This window comes from Schistocerca americana, chromosome 8, assembly GCF_021461395.2.
Source record: "Schistocerca americana isolate TAMUIC-IGC-003095 chromosome 8, iqSchAmer2.1, whole genome shotgun sequence".
Lineage (NCBI taxonomy): Eukaryota > Metazoa > Arthropoda > Insecta > Orthoptera > Acrididae > Schistocerca > Schistocerca americana.
Window position 1 is genome coordinate 33931881 of NC_060126.1, and position 27218 is coordinate 33959098.

The 27218-nt window shown below is 42.0% G+C and overlaps 1 protein-coding gene across 1 annotated transcript in view; it reads left to right on the plus strand.

Annotated features, from left to right (window-relative positions):
* The window catches only part of LOC124544957 (bifunctional heparan sulfate N-deacetylase/N-sulfotransferase), a gene marked incomplete at its 5' end in the record, with an annotated part of 101622 nt that overhangs the window by 36969 nt on the left and 37435 nt on the right, over window positions 1-27218 (plus strand). Inside the window, 2 exons of the mRNA XM_047123704.1 lie at window positions 7752-7934; window positions 10355-10575. Coding sequence (XP_046979660.1) covers window positions 7752-7934; window positions 10355-10575 — 404 coding nt within the window. The remainder of the gene's footprint in view (window positions 1-7751; window positions 7935-10354; window positions 10576-27218) is intronic.

A 27218-nucleotide genomic window follows, 5' to 3' on the forward strand; every position in this document is an offset into this window, starting at 1 on the left:
CTATGGGCTAGCTAGCAGTGCAGGTATAGGGAGTAGGTGGCAGATGGCTGGGCCCATGATTAGGGTGTGAGATAACAGCACACAACTAACTGATGTGGGGACACAAATTGGGCAGGGTACTGGGGCTGTATGGGAAGGATATTTTGGTGTGGGAGGAGTAGCAGCTGTCAGAGTGCAGGTGCTGTTGGCGATTGGTGGGTTTGATGTGGACTGAGGTGTGGATGGAGACATCTGAGAGGAGATTAACATCTGCCATGGCCACCACAAAGAAGTGCCCCCATTGTCACCCAATACCACCCTGGACTGGGACGACTGAACCACATTTGCCAGTGCTTTGACTATCTATCATCATGCCCTGAAATGACGGACATCCTATCCAAGATATTTCCAACTCCTCCCAGAGTGGTGTTCCACTGGCCACCCAACTTCCGCAACATCCTAGTTCATCACTATGCCACTCCCACCCCCAATCCTGTACCACAGTGATCATACACCTGTGGAAGACCCAGATGCAAGATCTGCCCAATCCAGCCACCCAGCACCACATACTCCAGTCCCGTCACAGGCTTATGCTACTCCATCAGAGGCTGGGCCATCTGTGAATGCAGCCATGTTATATACTAGCTCTGTTGTGACCACCGCACAGCATTTTACATTAGTATGACAACCAACCCCCCTCTGCCTCCCACCTCTCTGCATCCCCCACTGCATCCCACACCTTACCTCAGTACACTCACTGTGAGCCAGTAAAGAGCTGGCAGTCAACTGAGCACAAAGTAGGGAGCCAGGTGTTTTCATGTGAGTGAGTGTGTTTGTGTCCATGTTTTTCCTACACCTAGAAAAAGGAAGTGCATTCTGAAAGCTATCAAAGCTCTGTATCTTTTGTTTGTGTGCCTATCAATAATGCGGTACTTGTACCTTTCAGTGAGTTGCCTCTTTTACTCCTAAATATAATTTTCAACCAGAAATTTCTGTACGTTTTCAGAATCTTATTTTGTACATCACCAAAAATTCCTTTCCCCACAATATTGAAACATTCTTCAAGCTCTTATAACTTTGAATAAAGTTCAACAAAATTGGATATTTCAAAATCTCTAAGATGACTGTCATATTAAGTGACTGGTATGTTCTTCAATCAACGTGACCACTACAAAAATCCAAGTCACTTCGTCATCTAATAGCAAATTGACATACTTGATGTCTGTGTTAGGTAGCTACCAAATGTCTCACCCTGAAAGAATTCAATCACTTCTTCAAAAAATTCTGTTATGTAAGTGACTGTGAAGGTCTATCAGTGTCTTAAAACTGGAAGAGGAGAAAGCCTTGCATCAACGTTCTTTTCCTAGACAAACTACAAGTACGAATGTTTCATAGTGATCAATTTACTTAGTTCCTTTGAAAAAAAAGTTTGGAATTGTATTCAGTGTATGTGCTCTACACTCAATTTGGTTTAAATTATGACCTTTTACTGTCTTCAAGGAATCAACACATTTTTTCATAGTAACACCATCACTCAGCAGGCTTTCACATTATCGTACTGTATATTGTATTTCTGAAGAGCCCCAAAATTGCATGAGCACACTGCGTTGGTTTGCTATCTTGAGAAACTGTGTACTTGTAACAAAAAATTTAAACAATATGGTGAAAACAAAATGGCTTCTTCATCAATGCTCTTATCTTTTTCTGCGAGCTGCTTCCTATCATTTTTTCATAGTAGTTGTGTTGAAGACAAGATAGTTTCCCTAATTGTTTTTGCACATGGGATGTTACCAGCACCTAAACAGAAACAATTATTACAATAGGTATCTGATTTTTTTAAATAGTTTAATTTTTTGCTAGAGTAAAATATATTACTCTGTTCAATATTAAGCCTTAACATTTTATTTTTGCTCATACAGTTTAGACTTTCACGGCCGGTATTGTCTTCACTTAAAACTTCTGGGCTGATAGGCTATGGTCGATGTGTAAAACTCTCCCCTGACATTTCGTCCCTGGATGCAGGAGACATCCTCCAAGGTAAAGTGGCGAACTGTGAGGCGAACTCAAGGAATCACTGATTATATAAGCACTACAGAGGGCACCACTGTCCATCACGTGGAATCAGTTATGAGACTGTCTCTGGTAATGCCAGCATTCTCTGTTGAAAGTAATCGATCGTCATGCTTCTGGTGCAATGCTGTCATCCAAAATTTATCCAGTTTAACACCTTCATCTTTCCTGTTAAAATTATTACAGTGTTTATCAATGTCAGTAGCCTCTATATATATGCACGAATAAAAATGCCAGGTTTTAGATATGGTGCTCATCTCGCTGAATTTTATTTCATGATTACCTTCCTGGCTATGGCTGATTTATCCATGTGATCCAGGCAGCAATTCCTCTTATGTCAACAATACAGGTGTTCACACTTCTCTTTCTCCTGTCCACAACTCAAGGAATTTTATGTACCCCCACTGTAGCCAAATGGTGTCATGTATCTTTTTCTGATCTTAAATATTCCTTTATTTCCCTGGTGGGTCTGAAAATAGTTTCCACTCCATACTCGCTTAACAATTTCCCAATGCGATCTGTGACCTTACTAGTGAATGGGAGAAAAACCTTGCCATTGGGCGACTGTTGTTCGTCTTTGCTCCTGATTCTCTGCCTAGAGCAAAATGCTCAATGTATATCCTTGGTAGAATAGCCATTCTTCATGAAAGTTTACCATATATGTTCAATCTCATCTTTTAAGTAAACAGGTTCAAAAATTTTGTACACCCTGTCTTTTTTGTCTAGGGTGTGGTTTGAATCTTTATGCAGATAACGATCAGTATGTATGGCCTTTCTACACATCTTACGGCCGTACATTCTGTCCTGTCATTTAATCACAGACACATCCAGGAAATTCAGTTGCCCATTAGATGTGTCAGGAAGGCATCCAACTCCTCTGCTCCTTGTGTCCATACTACAAATGTGTCATTGACATAACGATACCATCTGGCTGGTCTCTTACTGGCAGTCTGCAACACCCATTGTTCAAAAGTCTCCACAAACAGTTAGCCACAGCAAGAATAAGAGGACTGCCCATAGCCATGCTGTCAATCTCTTCATATAAAATTCCTTGTAGTTGTGGACAGGTTTATATTGGTACCACAAAGAGAAGTGTGAACACCCGTCTTGTTGAACCTACGAGGAATTGCTACCTGGGTCACATGGATAAATCGGTCATAGCAGAACACGTTTACCAGGAAGGTAATCATGAAATATATTCAGCGAGATGAGCATCATATCTAAAACCTCGCCCACATGTATAGAGAGACTATTGAGATTGATAAACACTGTAATAATTTTAACAGGGAAGATGAAGGTGTTAAACTGGGTAAAATTTGAATGTCAGTGTTGCACCAGAAGCATGACGATCGATTATTTTCAATAGAGAATGTTGGCGTTACCAGAGACAGTCTCATAGCCGACACCATGTGATGGACAGTGGTGCCTTCTGTAGTGCCTATATAATCAGTACTTCCTCAAATTCTTTTTGCAGCTCACCACTTTACCTTGGAGGATGTCTCCTGCAGTCAGAGACGAAATGTCGGGAGAGTTTTACACATCGACCATGGCCTCCCAGCCCAGAAGTTTTAAGTGAAGTATCTTTTTGTTTGTATTAAATGTATTCATTCATCCACTGCTTAAAATCTTGGTTTTCCAGTTTTTGGAGTGGAATTTTGTCCCTCAAAAATGTTTATACAGTTCTGTGGTCCACATATCCTAAGTTGCATTTCATTTTTTTCCCCAGCTTCAAAAATGCTGCTATTTGAAGACTGCTACTTTATTGGCAAACTATACTGCTTAATTTTGTTGTCTTGTATTTTCCACTCTGCACATGTTTCAAAATAGTGTCTTGACTGTGGTTTCAGATTCCCATGCCTATCCATTAGCAGTCAGTGCAGGCTTTGACATTTTCACAATTGTGAATTACGTCAACACACATGCTTGTCACTGAGTTTAGGCTGAATGAATACTGTATTTGAATAGAGGCAGAACTTTCTCCCATTCAAGATTTCATGAGAATTTTGGAGAAAATGTCTATTTTGCTGCACTGCTGAAAAGTTTGAACATGTATGTGAATCAACTACATGAACAAAAAATGTCCAGCAAAACAAATTTTGACTTGATAAACAATGCCACAGATTTGTCTTTGAATGCAGAAACTCTTGCAACATCTTTTGGAAACAATATCCTTAAAATTATGGAGATGTCATATAATATTTTCATAAGTCACTATGCATTTTGTGCTGAGTACACAGTGACATGAATAAGAATTTGTGGTGCTTTTGCGTATATGACAAATGTTGAAATGTTTCGCCGAATGGAAATTTAGATTATGTAATATATTTACACATTCAATACCGCTACTATTGTTGATTGTCAGGAAGCAGAGGCTCCTCCACTGAGGAGGAGTCCCACAGAAACATTTAAAATTAGATTAGTTCTTCATAATATTATTAATATTAGCACTTTCATAAGAACGAGTTACACACAAGCTCACTTCTTAATTTAGGAAATGAACTATTATTCTAAATAGATTATATGCCGCAATTAGCCCTGATGAAAAAGTTGATATCTATTTTCAACATTAAATAGCTACCATCTATTGCTGACATCCTCAGATTTATGACATTTTTCACAGAGAAGAGGCAAAAATGCTATTTTCCGTGACATTCCACTAAACAGCACTGATTTTGTGTTATGTTGCTATAAATCACAGATTTCCCATTAGTTTTTTTAAAAACCACTGATTTCAAGTTGTTCATTGTCTTATTTTTTAAACAACACTTAACTGTCCCGATATATGGTTGATACAGTAGTGTGTGAGACTGGATTCATGAACTCTGTGTGGTCCAACTCTTTTTATACCCCACTGAGGAGGATTTCCACAGAAACATTTAAAACTAAATTAGTTCTTTATAATATTATTAATATTAGCACTTTTGTAAGAACAAGCTAACAGGAATTTTCCCCTTACTTATTTACAACAAGAGATACATAGAGCTAACTTAAATCTGTACTGCAAAGCGATGTCCAGTCCACACCTACAATAAGCAGAATGCGCGTAAGCACACTCCAGATTCTGGCACATTTCATCAGAGGGAGCTCCTATGGAGCCTGTGTTGGAGAGAGTGGCCAATCATCACAGTGCCACCATGTTTTCTTCCAGACTGCGTGTGGGGTGTACGTACAACTAGATAGTGTCATGATGTGAAATGCAATCACCTATTGATTAGAGAAAGGCATCGGTCTACCAAATGACACCAAAGCAGCACTTCTAGTTCATAATCTGAAGCATGGCTTAAGTGAATGGCATAGTTCATTATTTGGCACGTGGCTTAAGTGAATGATGTAGTTCATTATTTGGTAGATGGCTTAAGAGAATGACATTCATATATGGCTACTCATTTTATAGAATATACTGAATAGTCTGGTGTGAATAATGGAAGCAACCAGATAAAGCTTTTTTCCATATTCTCTGAAGCCATTTCAGATTTTACTGCTGAGATGTTTGTGGTCAAAGTTAGTAGCTTATAAGCTTTGAATATATCTTTTTCATCCCTGCTTTAATGTTTTGTCAATGAGTCATTGTGAACCTAATAACTTTCTCTTATACTGAGGAAATCTGGAAAATATGTTTCTGCAAAAACATAAAAAAAATGGAAAAAACAATTTCACAGTAGCTGATTTTGAAGAACTAAACATATACTTTCTATATTGACGCAGTAATAGTAATGCAGGTCATTGATTATCCATGTTATACATGCTAGCAAGATACCCACTGACAGATTTATATTCCTTGATGTTTATTTTCCCAAACCAATAATTTGTCCTGTGAGCATCAATAAATAGTCTATAAATAAAAATGTGCTACTGGTAAATTCAATGTATTACTAGAGACATATCACAGATATAAATCCATTTCTTCCCATTAACAAAACCAAAATTGAAGGAAGTGATAATTGATGGGTAAGAGAAAAATGTTGGGCTGCCCTAGTTTTGAACCCATAGTTTGTGGATTGTTGGTCGGGCACTAAACAACTTTTTTTTCTTTTTTTTTTTTCTTTCGTTCTCAAGTCTTGAAAGCAGGGCTTTGGAGAAAGTTTCCACATACCGCCTCTACAATTTTCGTCTTTTGGTTTAATTTTAATTACCCACTGTTTTTCTCTGCCTTCATTTATCAGAAATACTAGACGTGACACCACCTTCACTACAGTTTTTACACATAATAGTGCAGCAATTTGGAATTACTCTTTATTGTCCTTAAAAATTACATAACCCACATTACACTGTCCAGGTACGTTAATGTGAGCAACTGTCAAAAGCCTGAATAACCACCTTTAGAGCATATGTTACTGTGAGATGTGCAAGAAGAAAGTCAGTTTGGTTCTGGAAGGGATGTTTCTCAGATAAGAATCCACGATGCAAACAATCTGATTGAGGTGGTCCCACTGGTTCCCATTGGGTTTCAGCCCAGGGAGTTTCATTGCAAGGGGAGCATGATAAACTTATCCCAGTGCTCTTTGAACTACACACGCACACTGCAAGCTGTATGACTCATTGCACTGTTCTGCTGGTAAATGCCATCATGCCGTGGAAAAACAAACTGCCTGTGGGGGTTGACACAGTTTCCGAGGACAGAGGTGTACTTGTATTGTTCCATTGTGCCTTCCAGAATGATGAGACTACCCGGGGAATCACACAAAAACATTCCCCAGACCATAACACTGCCTCCTGGTTGCAGGATGTTTGCTTTCAGACATTTCATGCCAATGGCCATCTGCATGATGTTGCATAAAATGTGATTAATTTTAAAAGGCCATCATCTGCCACTCAGTGGATGATCAGTTGCAGTAATGGCATGCAAATTCCAACCTCTATTGCTGACGAACACCAGTCGGCACAAGTGCACGAATCGAGTGCCTGCTACGGAGGCCCGTATGCGGTAATGCTCTCCGAACGGTTCTTCAGGAGACACTATTGGTAGCCCCCTCGGTTCATCTTAGTGGTGTGTTGCTCAACAGTTGCATGTCTGTTCACCTGTACACACCTCTGCAGCCGCCATGCATCCTGTAATCTATGGCCTATAGTGCACTACAGTTGCCGTGGCACTGGTTGCAGATAGCGCCATTTTGCTGTGCACGGATATTGTATTGTTTTCCTAGAAGTGGTATGTGGATAGTTAAATTCTTCCATTACATATGTGTCATTAATTTCCGGAAATGCTTAGTCATTTTTCCTTCTCTTATACATTTTTTTTCATTTGATTGTTTTAGAACCTGATTTTAAAAAAGGGTACAGACATGAGTAATTTATCATGTAAGATATTTAATGTTACCGCTAATCAATTTTGAGGAAGGGTGCTTCTATCTGTTGGCATGAAATGAATACTGACATAAATAATAAGGAAAGTGATTGTAAGTAGTAAAAGAAGCAATGAAATATTAACCTGGTGGTGTGACCATCAACACAAATAGTATGCTTTGGAGATTCATGTTTTCAGTGCATCTCGTATGCTCAATAACGATGCACTTATTAGATTTATTCTGGACAGAGCTGCTGCACTTTAAATTTCAGGCTTTTGTGAGCTTATGAAATGTAATGGAGGAGATCCATCATTAAAATTTGTATTCTGTGTTAACATGTTGATTTCACAGTGTGATAACAACTGACCGTATGCTACCTCTGTAAAATAATTTTTACCAACAACATCCTTGTTCCAGATTAACATATTTATGACACACATGTCAAATTACGGGAATGACCGCCTGGCACAATACACATTTGAGTCTGTGATAAAGTTCCTGCAGTGCTGGACAAATCTCAGGTTGAAAACTGCACCTCCCTTGCAGCTCGGGGAACGATACTTTCAGCTCTATCCACAAGAAGTGGATCCCGTCTGGGGGGTACGTATGCCAATATGACCTTGTTTCTCCATGGAGAAGTATGTTCAGATATCAGTTTTCTTTGCCGTCAGTCACAGTAATAATCCTCTCTATTCTGTTTTGTAAATGGTTATGACCATCTATTTCCATAATTATTGTATACTTTAATATATATTCAGCAATGTAAGTAATTACAACTAAGATGACAAGTTATGAATAAAACATACAAAACAGAGCTTTTAAAGCACCTGAAATTGTACCTTTATCAGCTCATTTAAAACTGCTTTGCCTGTTATGCGCTGGGTGACATATCTTTTCTTTAGTTCTGTAAGAAAACAAATTTTCCCACAACACGCTAGATAATATTTACACTACTGGCCATTAAAGTTGCAATGCCATGAAGATGACATGCTACAGATGCAAAATTTAACCAACAGGAAGAAGTTTCTGTGCAAATGATTAGCTTTTCAGAGCATTCACACGAGCTTGGTGCTGGTGGCGACACCTACAATGTACTGACATGAGGAAAGTTTCCAACCGATTTCTCATACACAAACAGCACTTGACCGGCGTTGCCTGGTGAAATGTTGTTGTGATGCCTCGTATAAGGAGGAGAAATGCGTACCATCACGTTTCCAACTTTGATAAAGCGCGTTGGTCGAGATCCAATGACTGTTAGCAGAATATGGAATATATCACTAGTAGTCGAGACGACAGACATCTTATCCGCGTGGCTGTAATGGATCGTGCAGCCACGTCTCGATCCCTGAGTCAACAGATGGGGACATTTGCAAGACAACAACCATCTGCACGAACAGTTTGATGACATTTGCAGCAGCATGGACTATGAGCTCAGAGACCATGGCTGCGGTTACCCTTGACACTGCATCACAGACAGGAGCGCCTGCAATGGTGTACTCAACGATGAACCTGGATGCACGAATGGCAAAACGTCATTTTTTTGGATGAATCCAGGTTCTGTTTACAGCATCATGATGGTCGCATCCGTGTTTGGCGACATCGCAGTGAACCCACATTGGAAGCACGTATTCGTCTTTGCCATACTGGCGTATCACCCGCTGTGATGGTATGGGGTGCCATTGGTTACACGTCTCGGTCACCTCTTGTTCGCATTGATGGTACTTTGAACAGTGGACATTGCATTTCAGATGTGTTATGACCCGTGGCTCTACCCTTCATTCGATCCCTGCGAAACTCTACATTTCAGCAGAATAATGTATGACTGCATGTTGCAGGTCCTGTATGGGCCTTTCTGGATACAGAAAATGTTCGACTGCTGCCCTGGCCAGCACATTCTCCAGATCTCTCACCGACTGAAAACGTCTGGTCACTGGTGGCCGAGCAACTGGCTTGTCACAATACGCCAGTCACTACTCTTGATGAACTATGGTATCATGTTGAAGCTGCATGGGCAGCTGTACCCGTACATGCCATCCAAGCTCCGTTTGACTCAATGCCCATGCATATCAAGGCCATTATTACGGCCAGAGGTGGTTGTTCTGGGTACTGATTTCTCAGGATCTATGCACCCAAATTTCATGAAAATATAATCACATGTCAGTTCTAGTATAATATATTTGTCCAATGAATACCCATTTATCATCTGCATTTCTTCTTGGTGTAGCAATTTTAATGGCCAGTAGTGTAATTCGTCATAATGGAATGTTCTAAGAATTTCATCTGTGATACATGATGTTCATGGAACAAGAGAGATAGGGAAGAGTATAAACTTGTTTACCTATCATCTTTTTTAAATGCAACATATTAGATACATCAAGCTGTTGAACTGTTATTTCTGTAAATCAGACAGTGATATTAAAATGAGAAATTAACCTAATTGAAATAAATTGCTACTATATTGGCCAAAATAGCAGCTAGTAGTGCCGTAACAAATACTAAAAAAAGTGTTAAGCTTTTGGAACTAGGGTTTATCTCTATAGCAGCTAACAGGGAGAAAAAGAGGGGGGAGGGTGGATGTTTGAAAGAGTTTCACTTGCAGTAAATGGTAAACAATCACACTTTCTGTCATGTGAGAAGGAGCTTTGTACTTTAATATCTTTGAGAAGAGTGTAGAAACTTTGGAGACAAGCTTTTTTCTACGTACCTGTGAAAGATAAATAATTTGCAACTCTCTGTTTTATGAAACTTATGGATGTGCATTGTCTTTTAGTTACCTTTGTAGTATAGAACATTTAGATAAGAAAGCCGAAATGTGTGTATTTCATACCGCTGCCACTTACTGTCTTATGAAATAGTGGATCCTTATTATCTTGTGTATTTTGTGTTAATATAGTCTGCAACTTCTGGCCCCATTTACACATAATTTAGTGTTGTAATCTGTTGAAGCCATTTACATCACTTACCATAGTAAGAAATGTTTCAATGACAAAACCTAATTTACATGTTTTTATATTTTGTAGAATCCTTGCAATGATATACGTCATCAACGGATCTGGTCTCGGAATAAAACCTGTGAACAGCTGCCTCGTTTCCTGGTGATAGGACCACAGAAAACTGGGACAACTGCCCTCTACATGTTTCTCTCTATGCATCCAGACATCAGCAGTAACTTTCCCAGCCCGGACACCTTTGAGGAAATCCAGTTCTTCAATGGGAAGAACTACTATCGTGGCCTTGACTGGTACTTTAACTTGCTATTGTACATAAATTTATCAAAATACAATGATTAATAATGTTTAAGAGTAGATAGTTATCCACATACCATTATTTCAGAACAAAGCCAATATAGACAAAATTATGTTAAGTTATGATTTCTTCGTTCAAGCTTTCCTTACTAAATTCCCCCTCCCCATCCTCCTCCTACTGGCCAATAAGCTTCTTCTGTGGTGGCGCACCCACACAGTCCACCACCACAGCATTGGTATATGGTGCTAGTGGTGGCCCAGTGAAGCAAGCATGCCACTGCCCTGGACAACAAATACAGCCACATAGGGCTGCTACCAGTGGGGCCTCATCAACTTGTATCTTCTTTGCTGTACACAAAGGTTCTCAAGTCAGACCAGCTCCATACCAGTGTGCATTCTGTTATCAGTGATAGGACTCTGTACTTTGCCTGTTAATATTTGAGTCAGTGTTTCTCTACCCTTGTTATTATTTGGTATGCAGTTGTCAACCAACATAATTTTTGTGTATGTAGTGGTTGTCAATAAAGTGTGTAAATACAGCAGTTTTGGTGAAGAAGTAGTTCATTCTGTGCATGTCTTTCACGTGTGAAATGGATCTGGCATTGGTTCAACTGCTACAACAACAGTAGCAGCAGTTAGACTTGTTTTGTCAATTCTTTACAAATTCGTTAGGAGCAATGGCCCTCCAGCTACTCCTGCCTACTCACCCATTGACCCCCCCCCCCCCCCCCCCCCCCAGCTTTCCCACCATTCCAAAAAGCAAAGGAAGGTTGGGACACATACCAGCAACATCTGCAGCAGCATTTCAGGTAGAGGATCAGTCATTCTGGAAAGCCTTTTTCTTGTCATGGATTGTGCCTGAAATGTTTTACATGTTTAGAAAACTTTCCCCATTGAAAGATCCATCAGCATTATCATTTTCTGAAATGTAAGACTTGCTTAGTGCTTATTATCTTAAGCAAACCTGCGTGGTGGTTTCCCATATGTAGTTCCACCAATGGCAAAAGAAACTGGGCCAGTCCTATCAAGCATGGGTAGCCAACTTCTGTGGGATCAGTAGAAAGTGTAAATTTGTGTTTGCCCACTGCCAGCACTCCTGTGCCAATTCTGTGATTCACAATATCATTGTTTGTTCTGCCCTGGACAGACCGGTCCATCAGGAGGCATTGTGTTTAGAAGATCCAATGGTTGGTTTTAGCTGTAGCTAAGGTTTTTGAAGTGTCAGAAGTTGCATCTGAACAGTTTGGTGATGTCACAGACATTACACCCACACTCTTGTTGCCACAACATTGGCAGCATTCCCTGATGCCCTCAATTTGTTCCTTAATTAATTTGGGTCACAATAGATTGTCGCTGTTTTCGACTCCACTTTTCCGTCATGTCGTGACTGTTTCCGTGTACACTCTCTGTGCTGTTACCTGCATACACACACTGTGTGTGATGCTTGTGACAGACAAGGCCATACGTCCAAGTCGTAGTTCCCTGTGTAGCCGGGCCTCAGACACAGACATGGGGTTCATGGAAGTGCGTAGTTTTATGCCTGTCCATGACCAAGAGCTTGACACCCGCAGCAAGATTTACATTTATGCTGTTGATTCAGCAACAAGCTAACTATTTACAGGTCAACATTGGGTCCTCTGTGTTCCTTGTGAAACTGGAAACATATCATAGTCTCGGTCGACCTGCTCTCTCGTCTGCAAATTGTCATTCGGTCAGTTATGGAAACCAGCCCATTCCTGTTCAAGGAGAGTTTACGATTGATGTCAACCATCAAGTACCCTGAGGAGCCCATTCCTGTTCAAGGAGAGTTTACGATTGATGTCACCATCAAGTACCCTGAGGGGTATTATGTTTATGGATGTAGACAGTACTATGTCGGAGAACATTTTTGGTTTTGATGCATTCTCGGTTTCTTTATTTCAAATTCAAGATGTGATCCATCTCGTTTCTGCTATTCTGTTCCAGGAACTGGATGACAGCTGCTGTGAGTTTGGTCTCCTGTTTACACCAGGTTTGGGGGCAGCAAAGGATTTTGAGACACACATCACCCTCAAACCAATGGCAATATCTAAATTTCGTCATGATCAGCTCCTTCCTGAGATCGGCAGTCGAGGAGGGACTTGATGGGTTGCAGGGCACATACATCATTGCTCCCTCTAGCCAATGAGCTGTGCCATTAGTTGTCATTTACAAATCTTCAGGGACTCTTCATTTGTGTGGAGATTTCAGATCCACATTGAAACTCGTTTGGCAGGATATTCTTATCCAATTATGCGGACTGATGAAATCTTCGCAAAACTGGCATGTGGCAAATGTTTTTAAAAAATTGGTATGGTGGAGGAATATCTACAGCTTCATCTGGAATCCTCATGCTGACAGATTATAGATATCAACACCCCCAACAGATGACCTCAGAAGTTAAATCCCATAGTGCTCAGAGCCATCAACATCCCCATTCAAGATATATTGTTACAGGCACTTGCCTTTTGGCATCACAAGCACCCACCCTATCTACATCTACATCTACAACTACATCCATACTCTGCAAACCACCTTGAGGTTCATGGCTTCTAATTATAATCTATCGTAGATCCCTCAAACAAAAAATCATTTCCAGTTCTTGGAAAAGAAAGCACATGGCACATCCTTCTACAAGAATGATAGCAGGAGTCATCCACAAAACTACCTTCCAAGATCCTTGACATCCATTTGTTGTAGAATCTTAGACATAATGAGGTATCTTGAACAGAATGACCTCCTCAGTGCCAACCAGCATGGGTTTCGAAAACATCATCATGTGAAATAATACTTACACTTTTCTCACAAGATATACTGGAAGTTTTGTACCAAGGCAAACAGATAAATGCTGTATTTCTTGATTTCTGAAAAGCACCACACCTACACTTTCTATCAAAACTACGATCATATGGGGCATCAAGTAAAATTTGTGACTGGATTGAGGACTTTCTGGTAGGGAGGATGCAACATGTTATCTTGGATAGAGAATCATTGTTAGATGTAGAAATAACCGGGTGTGCCCCAGGGAGGTGTGTTGGGACCCTTGCTGTTCAGGCTGTGGTTTGATGATCTTGCAGACAATATTAATAGGGAAATCAGGATTTTGCAGATTATGCAGTTATCTATAATGAAATACTATCTGAAAGATGCTGCATAAATATTCAGTCGATTATGATAATATTTCAAAGTGGTGCAAAGATTGGCAACTTGCTTGAAATGTTCAGAAATGTAGCATTGTGCACTTCACAAAATGAAAAAAAAGTAGTATTCTATGACCATAATATCAATAAGCCACTGTTGACATCAGCCAACTCATATGAACACCTGGGTGTAACACTTTGTGGGGATATGAAATGGAATGAACACATAAGTTCAGTCATGGGTATCTACGATAGATTGTAGTTAGAAGAAGAGCCACAAATTCGGCATAGAATCTGATAGGGATTCCATGACACTGGAGCTTTGTTCACTTTTAATGATTTAGCTGTTTCTCAACACCACTGACACTAATACATATTTCATTATCTTTTCAGCAGTACAAGGGGTTTTTCCTTTGTAAAGGAACATAGGGAAATAGAGAAACAGAGTTGAGCATCTCAGCTTTTTCTTTGCTACCCTCAGTTTCAGTTCTTGTCTCATTCACTACAGGCTGGACACTAACTTTGGTGCTTCTAAAAGCCTTTACATGTCACCAGAATTTCTTTGGGTTTTATGAAATCTCATATGACAATATTCTACTATGTTAGTCATTGAAAGCACCTCACATTGCCCTCTTGACAGCCAAACACGTTTAATTTAGCATCTCTCTGTGTCTATAGCCCTATGCTTTCTTTTACACCTGTTATGCAGTAATCTTTGTTTCTTTAAAGTTTCTTTTAAGTGACTGTATACCATGGAGATTCCTTCCCATTATAAACTGTTCTATTGGGTGCATATCTATCTAGTGCATGGTCAACTATTCTTTTAAACTTTGGCCATAGTTCCTCTACATGTTCCTGGCCTGTGTTGAAAATTTCAAGTTCCTCACTGAGATATGTCACTACTGACTTTCATCTAGTTTGCTGAACTTATGTATCTGTCTGCTTGTTTTAATTGTCCTTTGTACTTTGGAACTGTTGTTGCCACAACCACATCATGATCACTGAAACCAATTTTGATGTGGAACTCCTCAAGGAGGTCAGGTGTAGTTGTTGTCATTACATTCAATTTATTTACTTCATGAGTGGGATTCCTAACTATCTGTTCTATGTAGTTTTCAGAAAAGGCATTTAGTAATGTTTCACAGGATGTCTTATCATGCCCATCACTAAGAAAACTGTAATTTTCCCAGTTAATTGTTGGATGATTGAAGTCTCTACTGATGATTACAGTAGGGTTAGGGAACCTGTGTACACATGAACTGATGTTTTCTCTAAAGTTTTTTGTTACATCAGGATATGAGTCTGGTGCCGAAAGAAGGATCCACACCTGATACTGGGTCTTGCTCGAACAATCTCACATGCAGCTTGAATTTCTATCCTGGTGGGTTTGAGTTTTTTGTCTACTGCAACAAATTCACCACCTACATTACCGATTTTCCTATCCTTTTGATATACACTTAAATTTTCCCCAAAAATCTCACTGCAACCAATTTCAGATTCAACCCACTCTCTGTCCCTAGTATTATGTGAGATCCACTGCTTTTCATGAGTGCTTCAAACTCTGGCACTCTGTTGTGAATGCTTGACCACCGTACCATTGGGATTTTAATGCTTTCACCTGTGGGAGGCATTTCTTTAGATCTTAAGATGATACTTCTGGGTTTCATACAGCTATCATTATCTGGATCAGCTGGAGAGTCACCTAATGTAAAAAATTCTTGTGTGCACTCCACACTGGGTAGCAGCCTCTGATTTGTAGTGCACACCTGACCAATTTAGTAGGACCCTACAGTTCTCAATCCTATGGTGCAAGTCCAGGAAGTCACAGCCTAGCTTGTCACTGAACCTTCATAGTCTCTGCTTCAGTCCTTCTACTTGACACAGAGCAAAGGGCCATGATCAGTTCTGGGGACCATGCTGCAAATTGTGAGCTTCATTGAAACTGCATGTGCAAGGCTTGTCTTCTTGAACATGTATGCCAGTCACTGGAATGACCAAAGTATGAGCTCAGATCTCAGATGCCAGGCATCATTTGTTCCAACATGCGCTACAATCTGCAGTTGGGTACACCCAGTTCCCTCTCTTCAACATGTTAAATGAGGCCCCCAGGCATACACTCTGAGTGCACCTGGTGTCCTTTCCTGCTTCTTCCTGCCTTTTGCTAAGGGATACCATCATTCACCATATGTTTGAACTGCTGATGATTAATGGGCCCCTACTCCTTTGCGCTTGCTTCCTCCTGACACTGGACAAAACAGGTTTCCCCCAACAGGTGAAGTAAGTTCCAATGGCTCAGTTTTGGTTTCAACGAAAGACAGCATATCAAACTATTTGGTTAGGGGGACCAGTACAACACCCCGAGTCCTCCCTGGTCTCCATTCACCCTGTACAGGATGCCAAGATCTACCACTGACACACCATTTGCAGTCAAGTGGATGAGTAATGATGGATCCTCTACTACCTGCAGAGGAGACAGGATGCACAGGAGAGGATAGTACTTGAAGCGGAGTCTGCGCAGAATACTACAGCTGGTAGTTGCACAGACAGCACGGCACACATGGGGAGAGTGGTAGTGCGCCGTGGGCAGGCACTGTAGGGGAAGTGCCAAGTACCAGGGGGGAAGTGCCATTCTAAACTGCAGCCTGCACTAACGTTTTTTGTAAATGTTAACTAAGGCCCTTGTGTGATGACCATTCAAAAAGATCTGTCACCTCCACTTTGGTTGGTACCTAAAAAGAATTCTGCTCAAAATGCAGTGATTTCTTTCTACCTGGCTTGTTAACCATTTGTAACTTTTAGAGAAGCATCATGAGTGGCGAGTTTTGAGTAAAGGCTACATATTTCTCTTCTTACCATATTAAAATTTGCTTCTTTTGCCAAAACACATCAGCATTTATGCATTCTTACCTTGCTAACATGTTGCGCAGACACGACTGTGAGAGAATTCTGAAAAAGTGCTTTATTAAGTGAGGAACTGAAGAAAAGTAAGGTCTGTATCTTAGAAAAAACACATCCTTGGTACAAACTGAACATGAAGTGTCTTCACTTATGTTCCAAAACCCATAGCATTTCTCATTTCACCAGCTATTGATAGCCCTTAAACATTACATTATCTCATCAAAAAGTCTGTAGTTAGTGGAATAACATGGCAGATCATGAAGTTTTGCATAATAACCATATGGGGAAAATATTCCTTTCTTTTCGTGCTATCATTTGCCAAAATCTCATTTTGATATCTTAAACCATTTATGAAATATGAGACATGTTGTGGATATTTCACTCTGGCTTTATGGCTAGCAAGGCGTTATCAAAAATGAGTGTTCTACATCAGATCAATTTGAGTGACTGATGGAGACCTCCACCCAAGTCTAAAGAAAAATTCAATATGTTAGCTAAATTTCATAAGCAGTAACATATTATGTAATATGCACCAAATGCAAAATCATAGCGGCCCCTATTTTTCATTGCAGGCTTTTTCAAATTTTGTGCAGTGCCTTATTTCCATGTAAATATCATAATAACTATGACCCTTAACGAAATGATGGGCACATCGTCATGAACCTGTCATACACTCCTGGAAATTGAAATAAGAACACCGTGAATTCATTGTCCCAGGAAGGGGAAACTTTCTTGACACATTCCTGGGGTCAGATACATCACATGATCACACTGACAGAACCACAGGCACATAGACACAGGCAACAGAGCATGTACAATGTCGGCACTAGTACAGTGTATATCCACCTTTCGCAGCAATGCAGGCTGCTATTCTCCCATGGAGACGATCGTAGAGATGCTGGATGTAGTCCTGTGGAACGGCTTGCCATGCCATTTCCACCTGGCGCCTCAGTTGGACCAGCGTTCGTGCTGGACGTGCAGACAGCGTGAGACGACGCTTCATCCAGTCCCAAACATGCTCAATGGGGGACAGATCCGGAGATCTTGCTGGCCAGGGTAGTTGACTTACACCTTCTAGAGCACGTTGGGTGACACGGGATACATGCGGACGTGCATTGTCCTGTTGGAACAGCAAGTTCCCTTGCCGGTCTAGGAATGGTAGAACGATGGGTTCGATGACGGTTTGGATGTACCGTGCACTATTCAGTGTCCCCTCGACGATCACCAGTGGTGTACGGCCAGTGTAGGAGATCGCTCCCCACACCATGATGCCGGGTGTTGGCCCTGTGTGCCTCGGTCGTATGCAGTCCTGATTGTGGCGCTCACCTGCACAGCGCCAAACACGCATACGACCAACATTGGCACCAAGGCAGAAGCGACTCTCATCGCTGAAGACGACACGTCTCCATTCGTCCCTCCATTCACGTCTGTCGCGACACCACTGGAGGCGGGCTGCATGATGTTGGGGCATGAGCGGAAGACGGCCTAACGGTGTGCGGGACCGTAGCCCAGCTTCATGGAGACGGTTGCGAATGGTCCTCGCCGATACCCCAGGAGCAACAGTGTCCCTAATTTGCTGGGAAGTGGCGGTGCGGTCCCCTACGGCACTGCGTAGGATCCTACGGTCTTGGCGTGCATCCGTGCGTCGCTGCGGTCCGGTCCCAGGTCGACGGGCACGTGCACCTTCCGCCGACCACTGGCGACAACAATGATGTACTGTGGAGACCTCAGGCCCCACGTGTTGAGTAATTCGGCGGTACGTCCACCCGGCCTCCCGCATGCCCACTATATGCCCTCGCTCAAAGTCCGTCAACTGCACATACGGTTCACATCCACGCTGTCACGGCATGCTACCAGTGTTAAAGACTGCGATGGAGCTCCGTATGCCACGGCAAACTGGCTGACACTGACGGCGGCGGTGCACAAATGCTGCGCAGCTAGCGCCATTCGACGGCCAACACCACGGTTCCTGGTGTGTCCGCTGTGCCGTGCGTGTGATCATTGCTTGTACAGCCCTCTCGCAGTGTCCGGAGCAAGTATGGTGGGTCTGACACACCGGTGTCAATGTGTTCTTTTTTCCATTTCCAGGAGTGTATAAAGCTACAAGTAAAGCAAAAATTAAATTTTTTAACCAAATAGTTTCTGTAAAAACATTTGAGAAAGATTGAAAGGCTTGTGCCTCGATTCTGTCATTCCCAACCAGCCGAAAGTTCACAGGCAGTGTAGGCCTCCCCCTCTGAACAAACCAATGAACTTGCCCATTACACTGGTCGAAAATTGGTCACTCTACATCGGCAACCGTATTCTGTGTGGACTCTACCTGTGGTACAGGTATCACACGTACACGACTCTCAGGAGTTCATCCAACACACAAATTTGCAGCAGCTGCCAACTGTTTGACAGTAGTCAGGGTGATTTCCAGCTACTTACAAACGTCAGCCAACTCGTCCCGTGTGTTTTAATAGCATTCACAGTGGGGCTGCGTTTTGGCTGGTGCAATGTATTACAAAGCAGTGAACAAATAACTCTAAATTAAGCCTGCTGATTATTTTTCAATCTGTTGAGCGAAGAACTTGCTAATTCCCTACAAGAACTGAAGCAAATACACAGAATGAGATTTCTATTAAGGCGAAACAAAAACCTGTGATAAAATTACTAGCTTCCTAAAATGTTTGATGTTAATTACAGATGTTAGCAAACTTGAAAACAGAGTTAATTTACAATAAATGCAGATAATATATAGGACCACTCCTCTTTAAGGTAAAAGTAGATGTAACACAGTATGTTTATTTAGAATATCTGCTACAGTAACTAAATCGCAAATGCCAATTAACACTCGTAATGGTAACATATGAAAATATAGTTTTGTAAGCATCCAGAAATTGTTAAAAATAACCTATTTCTCATGTAATTGTATAATGAAATTAGAGAATGATTGTTTTGAATGAGGACAGATGCACTGTTCTCAAAAATTTGAAAAGAGCACAACTAGGTTTAAGCCTATAATTGACAATAAAAGTATGATTCTATCATGGCACTCATGAATGTTCGAAATTTCACAATATATCACAATACACACAGGTATTTCTGCAGTCAGTGCAAAATTATGCACTGTTTTTCAGCAAGTCTTAGAGCAGTTATTAGGCAATGTCCCCTGTCGTGTAATCTTCTAGATGACATGGCATGAAGAGCATGACAACCTTCGGAGTCTTTTCACTAAATACAAGAGGCAGGCCTTAAGTGCAACATGCAGAAGTCAAAGTTTTTTCAGGCAGAAGTAGAATATGTTGGCCATCTTCTGCCATCTTAGGCAGCAGCATCTAGTGGCTATTGCCAGCCTTCCTAAGTCATGGAATTTGAAAGAACTCCAACCATTTTTGGGAAGAATCAGTTACTATTCAAAATTTATTCCCAATGTGGCAGATGTCATTCATCCCATATACAACTTGTGGAAGAAAGGTGTTTCTTTTGTTTTGTCGGTGGACTGTGACAAGGTGTTGACTGACATCAAGTTGTTGCTAATGTCTTCCCCATGTCTCAGTACCTGCTGGTTCTTGCCACAGATGGATCCCAGTATGGAGTAGGTCAGTTTTGTCGCACAGTGAAGCTAATGGATCAACCTCTGCCGTATGTCTCAAAGATGTTGACAGCGGCTCAACGCAATTATTTGCAAATAGAAAAGGAAGCATTGGTGATCTTCATCAGGGGTAAAGCTGAAGTAGTCACCAAAAGCTCGGGATTTTATCCAAATTTGACATGGCAAGTAAACCAAGAACTATTTATACAAGGACTCCGTCGCAAAAGACTTCGTAGTCATATTAGCATTGGTGATCATCTGTGTGGCGTGTGAGTGCCACATTTTCCTTTATGGAAACAAATTCCATCTCATCACAAACCATGAATCGTTTGTGGCCCTTTCCCCATTCTCAGCTTTGTGACAGGACTGCACAGTGACTACAGTGATGGACTCTATTTTTGAATGCGTATCAGTACGAGATTCCTTACTGTCCCACTGCTTGTCATGCCAAGGCAGATGCACTGTCACACGTACCCATCGGTCCTGACCCAGAATTTGGCAAAATGGATGCTGCCAGAATGAGATTTTCACTCTTCAGCAGAGTGTGTGCTGATATAAAACTTCCTGGCAGATTAAAACTGTGTGCCGGATTGAGACCTTTGCTGTACCAACTGAGCTACCCAAGCACAACTCACTACCCATGGATGCTGTGCATTTCTGTATCAATGATGGTGTGCGGCAGGATCCCAGTCACTGCCAAGTGTGCAGAGAAAGCCACTTGGTGAGATCCAGTGCTCCATCAGGTGTCTCATTTTGTGCTGCAGGGTTGGCCCAAATGGCTACAATCTTTTCCTTCTTTGTAATCAGCTTGCGGCTGTTGATGGAACACTTCTCTTTAGTATGGATTCCAATGAAATATGCAATTTCATTCTGACTGTCCTGTGGCCTCGAATTCTGACACTTCCCCACTGTGGGCACTGGGGCATAGCCTGCATCAAAATGCTGGCATGGCATTTTGTCTACTGGCCCAGCACCGATTCAGTGATTGAGATGCTTCGGTGTGCCGAGCTTCAGACAGGCCCCTCAAAAACTTTTGCTCTGTGGTCCACCTCTGATCATATGTGGGACTGCATACACATCAATTTTGCTGTCCTTTCTATCGTTCCATCTGGTTAGTAATGGGGATGTACTTTCTAATTACCTGTAAGTCATGCACATTTACTCCACCATGGCAGATACTACCGTGTGGGCTCTAATGCAGATTTTTGCAATCAAAGGATTGCCACTGACAATAATGGTACACAGTTTGCCTCCGCACTGTTCCATGATTTCTGCGCCCAGAAAGGTATTACTCACCTCACATACACCCCATTCCACAGTCTATCAAATGGCAAGGTGAAACATAACAGTGTGTGCATTTAAGACACATTTGACTCACTTGCCGACATAGCATTGCCTCCCTTCCTGAGTATCTACACAACCTCTGTGCTGAATGCCTGCAGCCCAGTGGAGGTTCTGCCCAGATGACAACCCTGGATGCTGCTAACCTGCTCCATCCTGTGCCACAGCTGTGCCCTTCATAATATGCTGTGGGCAATCCAGCCAGTGGCCAGAATGAGTGCCAGCTATAGTTCACGAGATGCATAACTGACAAATATTCAGTGTGAATGCTGGTGAGGCATATTTCTCCCACAGTTCAAATCAACTATGCCTTCAGAGGGGTAACGACCTGCCACAACTGCAATGGACACCATCGGAGACCTGCCTGCAGATGTCGCCATCTCGCACAGGCTGGATACCACGGAGGCTCCTTCCTCAGATGTACCGGTTGTAATGGTGGCTGCCCAGACATTGGGCATTCATCGAGGCAAAGGGTGGACATTTCCTTGGCATTGCTGTCTCTGTCTCTTGCCACCACGTGGTCCATAGAGACATCACATGTGAGATAATTGCACAGCTGGCACACCATCGTCCTGGCCACTTCCGTTGGCACACCTTTTCGGCTGGAGACAGCTGGCCATCAATCCCTTTGAGGGCGACACCTCTTCAGATGACACCATTGCAATGCAGCAGCATTTGCTTAACTGCTGTCACTGCTGTCAAAATTTGTTGTGACACCTGGGTGAATGTGGTGGCTACCTCACCTATGACAACCGCCCATCAGCAGTGATTCAGTTAGCATAGTCCTGTTTTGTGGTTTTGTTCACTAATGCCCTTGGCACCTGCTCCGTAGAAGTGGGAAGGGATGTGGTGGTGTGCCCATGCAGTCTGGCATCGCAGTATTTGTATCCGGCACGAGTGGCGGCCAGGTGAAGCTCCTGTCACTGTTGTCCATTGCCAGTGCCTCGGCCAGGAAATACCGGGTGATCAAAAAATCAGTATAAATTTGAAAACTTAATAAATCATGGAATAATGTAGATTGAGAGGTAAAAATTAACACACATGCTTGGAATGACATGGGGTTTTATTAGAACCAAAAAAAGACACCTCATATTGCTAGACATTCCTTTGGAACTACTGACGGCCTTGGGAGAGCCAGTCCTGACAAAACTCTACCATCTGGTGAGCAAGATGTATGAAACAGGCGAAATACCCTCGGACTTCAAGAAGAACATAATAATTCCAATCCCAAAGATAGCAGGTGTTGACAGATGTGAGAATTACCGAACAATCAGTTTAATAAGCCACAGCTGCAAAATACTAACACGAATTCTTTACAGACGAATGGAAAAACTAGTAGAAGCCGACCTCGGGGAAGATCAGTTTGGATTCTGTAGAAATACTGGAACACGTGAGGCAATACTGACCTTACGACTTATCTTAGAAGAAAGATTAAGGAAAGGCAAACCTACGTTTCTAGCATTTGTAGACTTAGAGAAAGCTTTTGACAATGTTGACTGGAATACTCTCTTTCAAATTCTAAAGGTGGCAGGGGTAAAATACAGGGAGTGAAAGGCTATTTACAATTTGTACAGAAACCAGATGGCAGGTATAAGAGTCGAGGGACATGAAAGGGAAGCAGTGGTTGGGAAGGGAGTAAGACAGGGTTGTAGCCTCTCCCCAATGTTATTCAATCTGTATATTGAGCAAGCAGTAAAGGAAACAAAAGAAAAATTTGGAGTAGGTATTAAAATCCATGGAGAAGAAAAAAAACTTTGAGGTTTGCTGATGACATTGTAATTCTGTCAGAGACAGCAAAGGACTTGGAAGAGCAGTTGAATGGAATGGATGGTGTCTTGAAGGGAGGATATAAGATGAACATCAACAAAAGCAAAACGAGGATAATGGAATGTAGTCGAATTAAGTCGGGTGATGTTGAGGGTATTAGATTAGGAAATGAGACACTTAAAGTAGTAAAGGAGTTTTGCTATTTGGGGAGCAAAATAACTGATGATGGTCGAAATAGAGAGGATATAAAATGTAGACTGGCAATGGCAAGGAAAGCGTTTCTGAAGAAGAGAAATTTGTTAACATCGAGTATAGATTTAAGTGTCAGGAAGTCATTTCTGAAAGTATTTGTATGGAGTGTAGCCATGTATGGAAGTGAAACATGGACAGTAAATAGTTTGGACAAGAAGAGAATAGAAGCTTTCGAAATGTGGTGCTACAGAAGAATGCTGAAGATTAGATGGGTAGATCACATAACTAATGAGGAGGTACTGAATAGGATTGGGGAGAAGAGGAGTTTGTGGCACAACTTGACCAGAAGAAGGGATCGGTTGGTAGGGCATGTTCTGAGGCATCAAGGGATCACCGATTTAGTATTGGAGGGCAGCGTGGAGGGTAGGGGGAGACCAAGAGATGAATACACTAAGCAGATTCAGAAGGATGTAGGTTGCAGTAGGTACTGGGAGATGAAGAAGCTTGCACAGGATAGAGTAGCATGGAGAGCTGCATCAAACCAGTCTCAGGACTGAAGACCACAACAACAACAACAACAACAACCCTTTTAATTTGTTCTTAAAAGTTTGATAAAAGTCACAAGTATTATTTTTTACAAAGTTTTTGTCTATTTCCAAAAGTTTCTACTTTTCCAACTGTAGTGATCCTGCTTGTTCATTATTGCAGACAATGAAAACATCCTTGGGGATGCTACAACAAAAATTTTTATTTTTACATAACTTGCTATTAAAAACTATCAAAAGTGAAGTAAAAAAGTCTAAGAGTAGTGTCCAATTCCAAAGAGTAAACATTCTGTCAACAGTGCCCAATCCAAACATGTGAACTATTCTTTCTGCAGTGATTCCCACACAGCCACATCCCCTCCCCTCCCCTCTTCTCCCCTCCCCAATAGAGCAGAGCTCCCGGAATGTATGGGTATTCGTGTTGCACACATCAGCTGGTCCTGGTGCAAACTACTGGCTTTTCTGGCATTTCTTCTGGGTCTGCTTGCCGTGTTGAGTGTTTCATTTGCTCCATGTGCTCTCCTCCTTCTGTCTGTTCTGCAGTTGTGAGTGTAGTTTCTCCTTGCTTTTCATTGTCTGATACCAGTATACATTCCAGCTTCACCCTCTCTAGGGACACTGTCTGTTGTTTGCCATTGCATTGTATCTGCATCATATGTTTGCCATGTGTTATGACTCTGTATGTCTCTGCACATGGTGGTGGCAGAGGAGGACCTACTGCATCTGTCCTCAGCATTACATGTGAGCATGTGCTGAGTTCCCAGTGCATAAAAAACTTTTGTTCACCATGTCATGTTGCTGATGGCAGTTGGAGTTTTGAAATGTGGCTTTGTACTCGTTGCAGAAAGTATGGCAGATTGTGGCATGTCTGTTCCGATAGTGTCAAACAAAATTCTGACAGCAGACGTAGGATCTATCCATATATCATCTCTGCTGTTGACACTCATATCTTGTTTATTTATGGTGCGGAGGCCTAACAGTACTAGTGGCAGTGCAGAGGTCGACTTGTCTTCGTGACACATGATAGCAGCTTTCAATGTCCTCTGCCAGTTTTCCACCATCCCATTACTCGCTGGATGGTAGCTGGTTGTATGATGATGGCAGGACCTACAAACTTAGCCAGCTCTAGGAACAGTGTTGATTCAAACTGTCACCCCTTGTCTGTGGTAACTTGTGATGGGTTGCCAATACTTGCTATCCACGATGCTGAGAAAACTTTTGCTGCTGTCTCCATCGAGATGTGAGTGATGGGTACTGCCTCTACCTGTCAAATGTAACAGTCAGTTGCTAACAGCAATTATTGGCACCCTTCTGACTCTGGCATCAGTCCTACAATACCCAAGTGAACATGGGAGAAGCAGTCTGTTGTTTCTGGAAATTCTCCCACTTTCTTGTTGATGTGCATGCCCACTTTGCGTCATTGACATGATTTTGCCCACCTGCAGCAATCCTTATTTATGCCGGGCCATACAAACTGCTCTGTCAGCAGCCTAATGCTTGTGTTTGCACTAGGATGAGCCAAACCACAAATTCCATCAAAAACAGCTGTTCATCATTGTTCTGGTATGATAAGTCTGGGTTTGTCTTGTGACTTATCACACAAGGTATTTCCCTTAGACCCTGCTGGCTGTATCTGTTTAAATTGCAGTAGTCCTGTCAATTCACGATGTAAACATTCTTTTAGGAGTTAGCCGAGCATTGGTGCCCTGTGCTGTGGTCAGCTGCCTGTAATCTGCCATATAGGAGATGGCTCTGACCCATGAAAAAAAAAACAGCCACCACATTTTTGGCCCCGTTTATGTGCCTAATATCTGCACTGAACTGCCCAATAAATTCAAGTTGCCAAAATTGTATTGGGGATAGTTGTCCTTATGTGTGCTGAAGGCAAAAGTTACAGGTTTTTGATCCGTGCATATGAAGAATGGTCCTGCTCCAGTGTATGGGCAGAAGTGCCGCACTGCTTGATATGCAGCCAATAGATCGCAATAAAAAGTGCTCCATTTGACTTGGGATGCTGTGAGCTTGTGGGAGAAAAAATTCAAGGGCTGCCAACAATCATCAACATTGATGAAGGGCGGCACCAATTGCCTGCTGGCTGGTGTCTATGACTACTACTAAAGGTGTGTCATGTACAGGATGGGCTAACAAAATTGCCTTCTGCAAGCTAGCTTTTACCTGGTTGAAAGCTCACTGCTATCCAGTGCAGTGGCAGCTCACCTGCAGCATGTTCATCTGCTAGAGCTGCTGTCAGTGGTGCTTGTACCTCAGATGCTCCTGGTACGTGCTACCGGTAGAAATTTATGACTCCTCGGAATCTTCTTAGCTGAAGAAAGTATGTCGGGTGGGGATATCCTTTATGATTTCAATCTTGTCTTCCAAAGATCAGATGTCAGATGCTGAAATGAAGTAGCTGAGGAAATTTACGTGCATCTGATCCAGAGTACACTTTGCTTCATTGACCACTATACCATAGTTCTGTATTTGGTCAAAGACTGCTTTGAGGTGTTCTTTATGCTCTGTAGTCATTCTGGAAAATATCAAGATGTCGTCCAGGTATGCAAGTCAAAAATTCAGCCGTCTAAGGACTTTGTCCACAAAACATTGCCATGCCTGTGCAGCACTTCTTAACCGGAAGGGCATTTGTAAAAACTCGAACAATCCAAATGGAGTTACCACAGCACTCTTCAGTATGTCTTCATTCACCACTGGTATTTGGTCATATGCCTTCTTGCAATTGATTATGCTGAATATTGTGGATCCCACTAGTACGTTTGTGAAGTCTTTAATATTTGGAAGCAGATATCAGTCTGGGACTGTTCGTTTGTTCAGGGCCCAGTATTCCCCACAGGGCCTCCAAATGTCATCTTTCTTCTTTACCAGATGTAGTGGGGACACCCACAGGCTATCTGACCTGCAGATGATGCCTGTTTGTTGCACAATTTTGAACCCCGCCTTTGCTGCTGCATAACAATTGGGAGTTAGTCATCTCGGCCATTGTGAGACTCGTTGTCCTGGTGTGGTCTTAACGTGGTGTACTGGCAACACTGCGTTTACTTGTTACGGCTACCCAAGGTGCTCACAGCACTTCAGCCCAGAGGTCCTGTGATGACCTCACTGTTCATTTTTATCTGTGCTGCATTGAGGTTCATGTCTATCCTCTG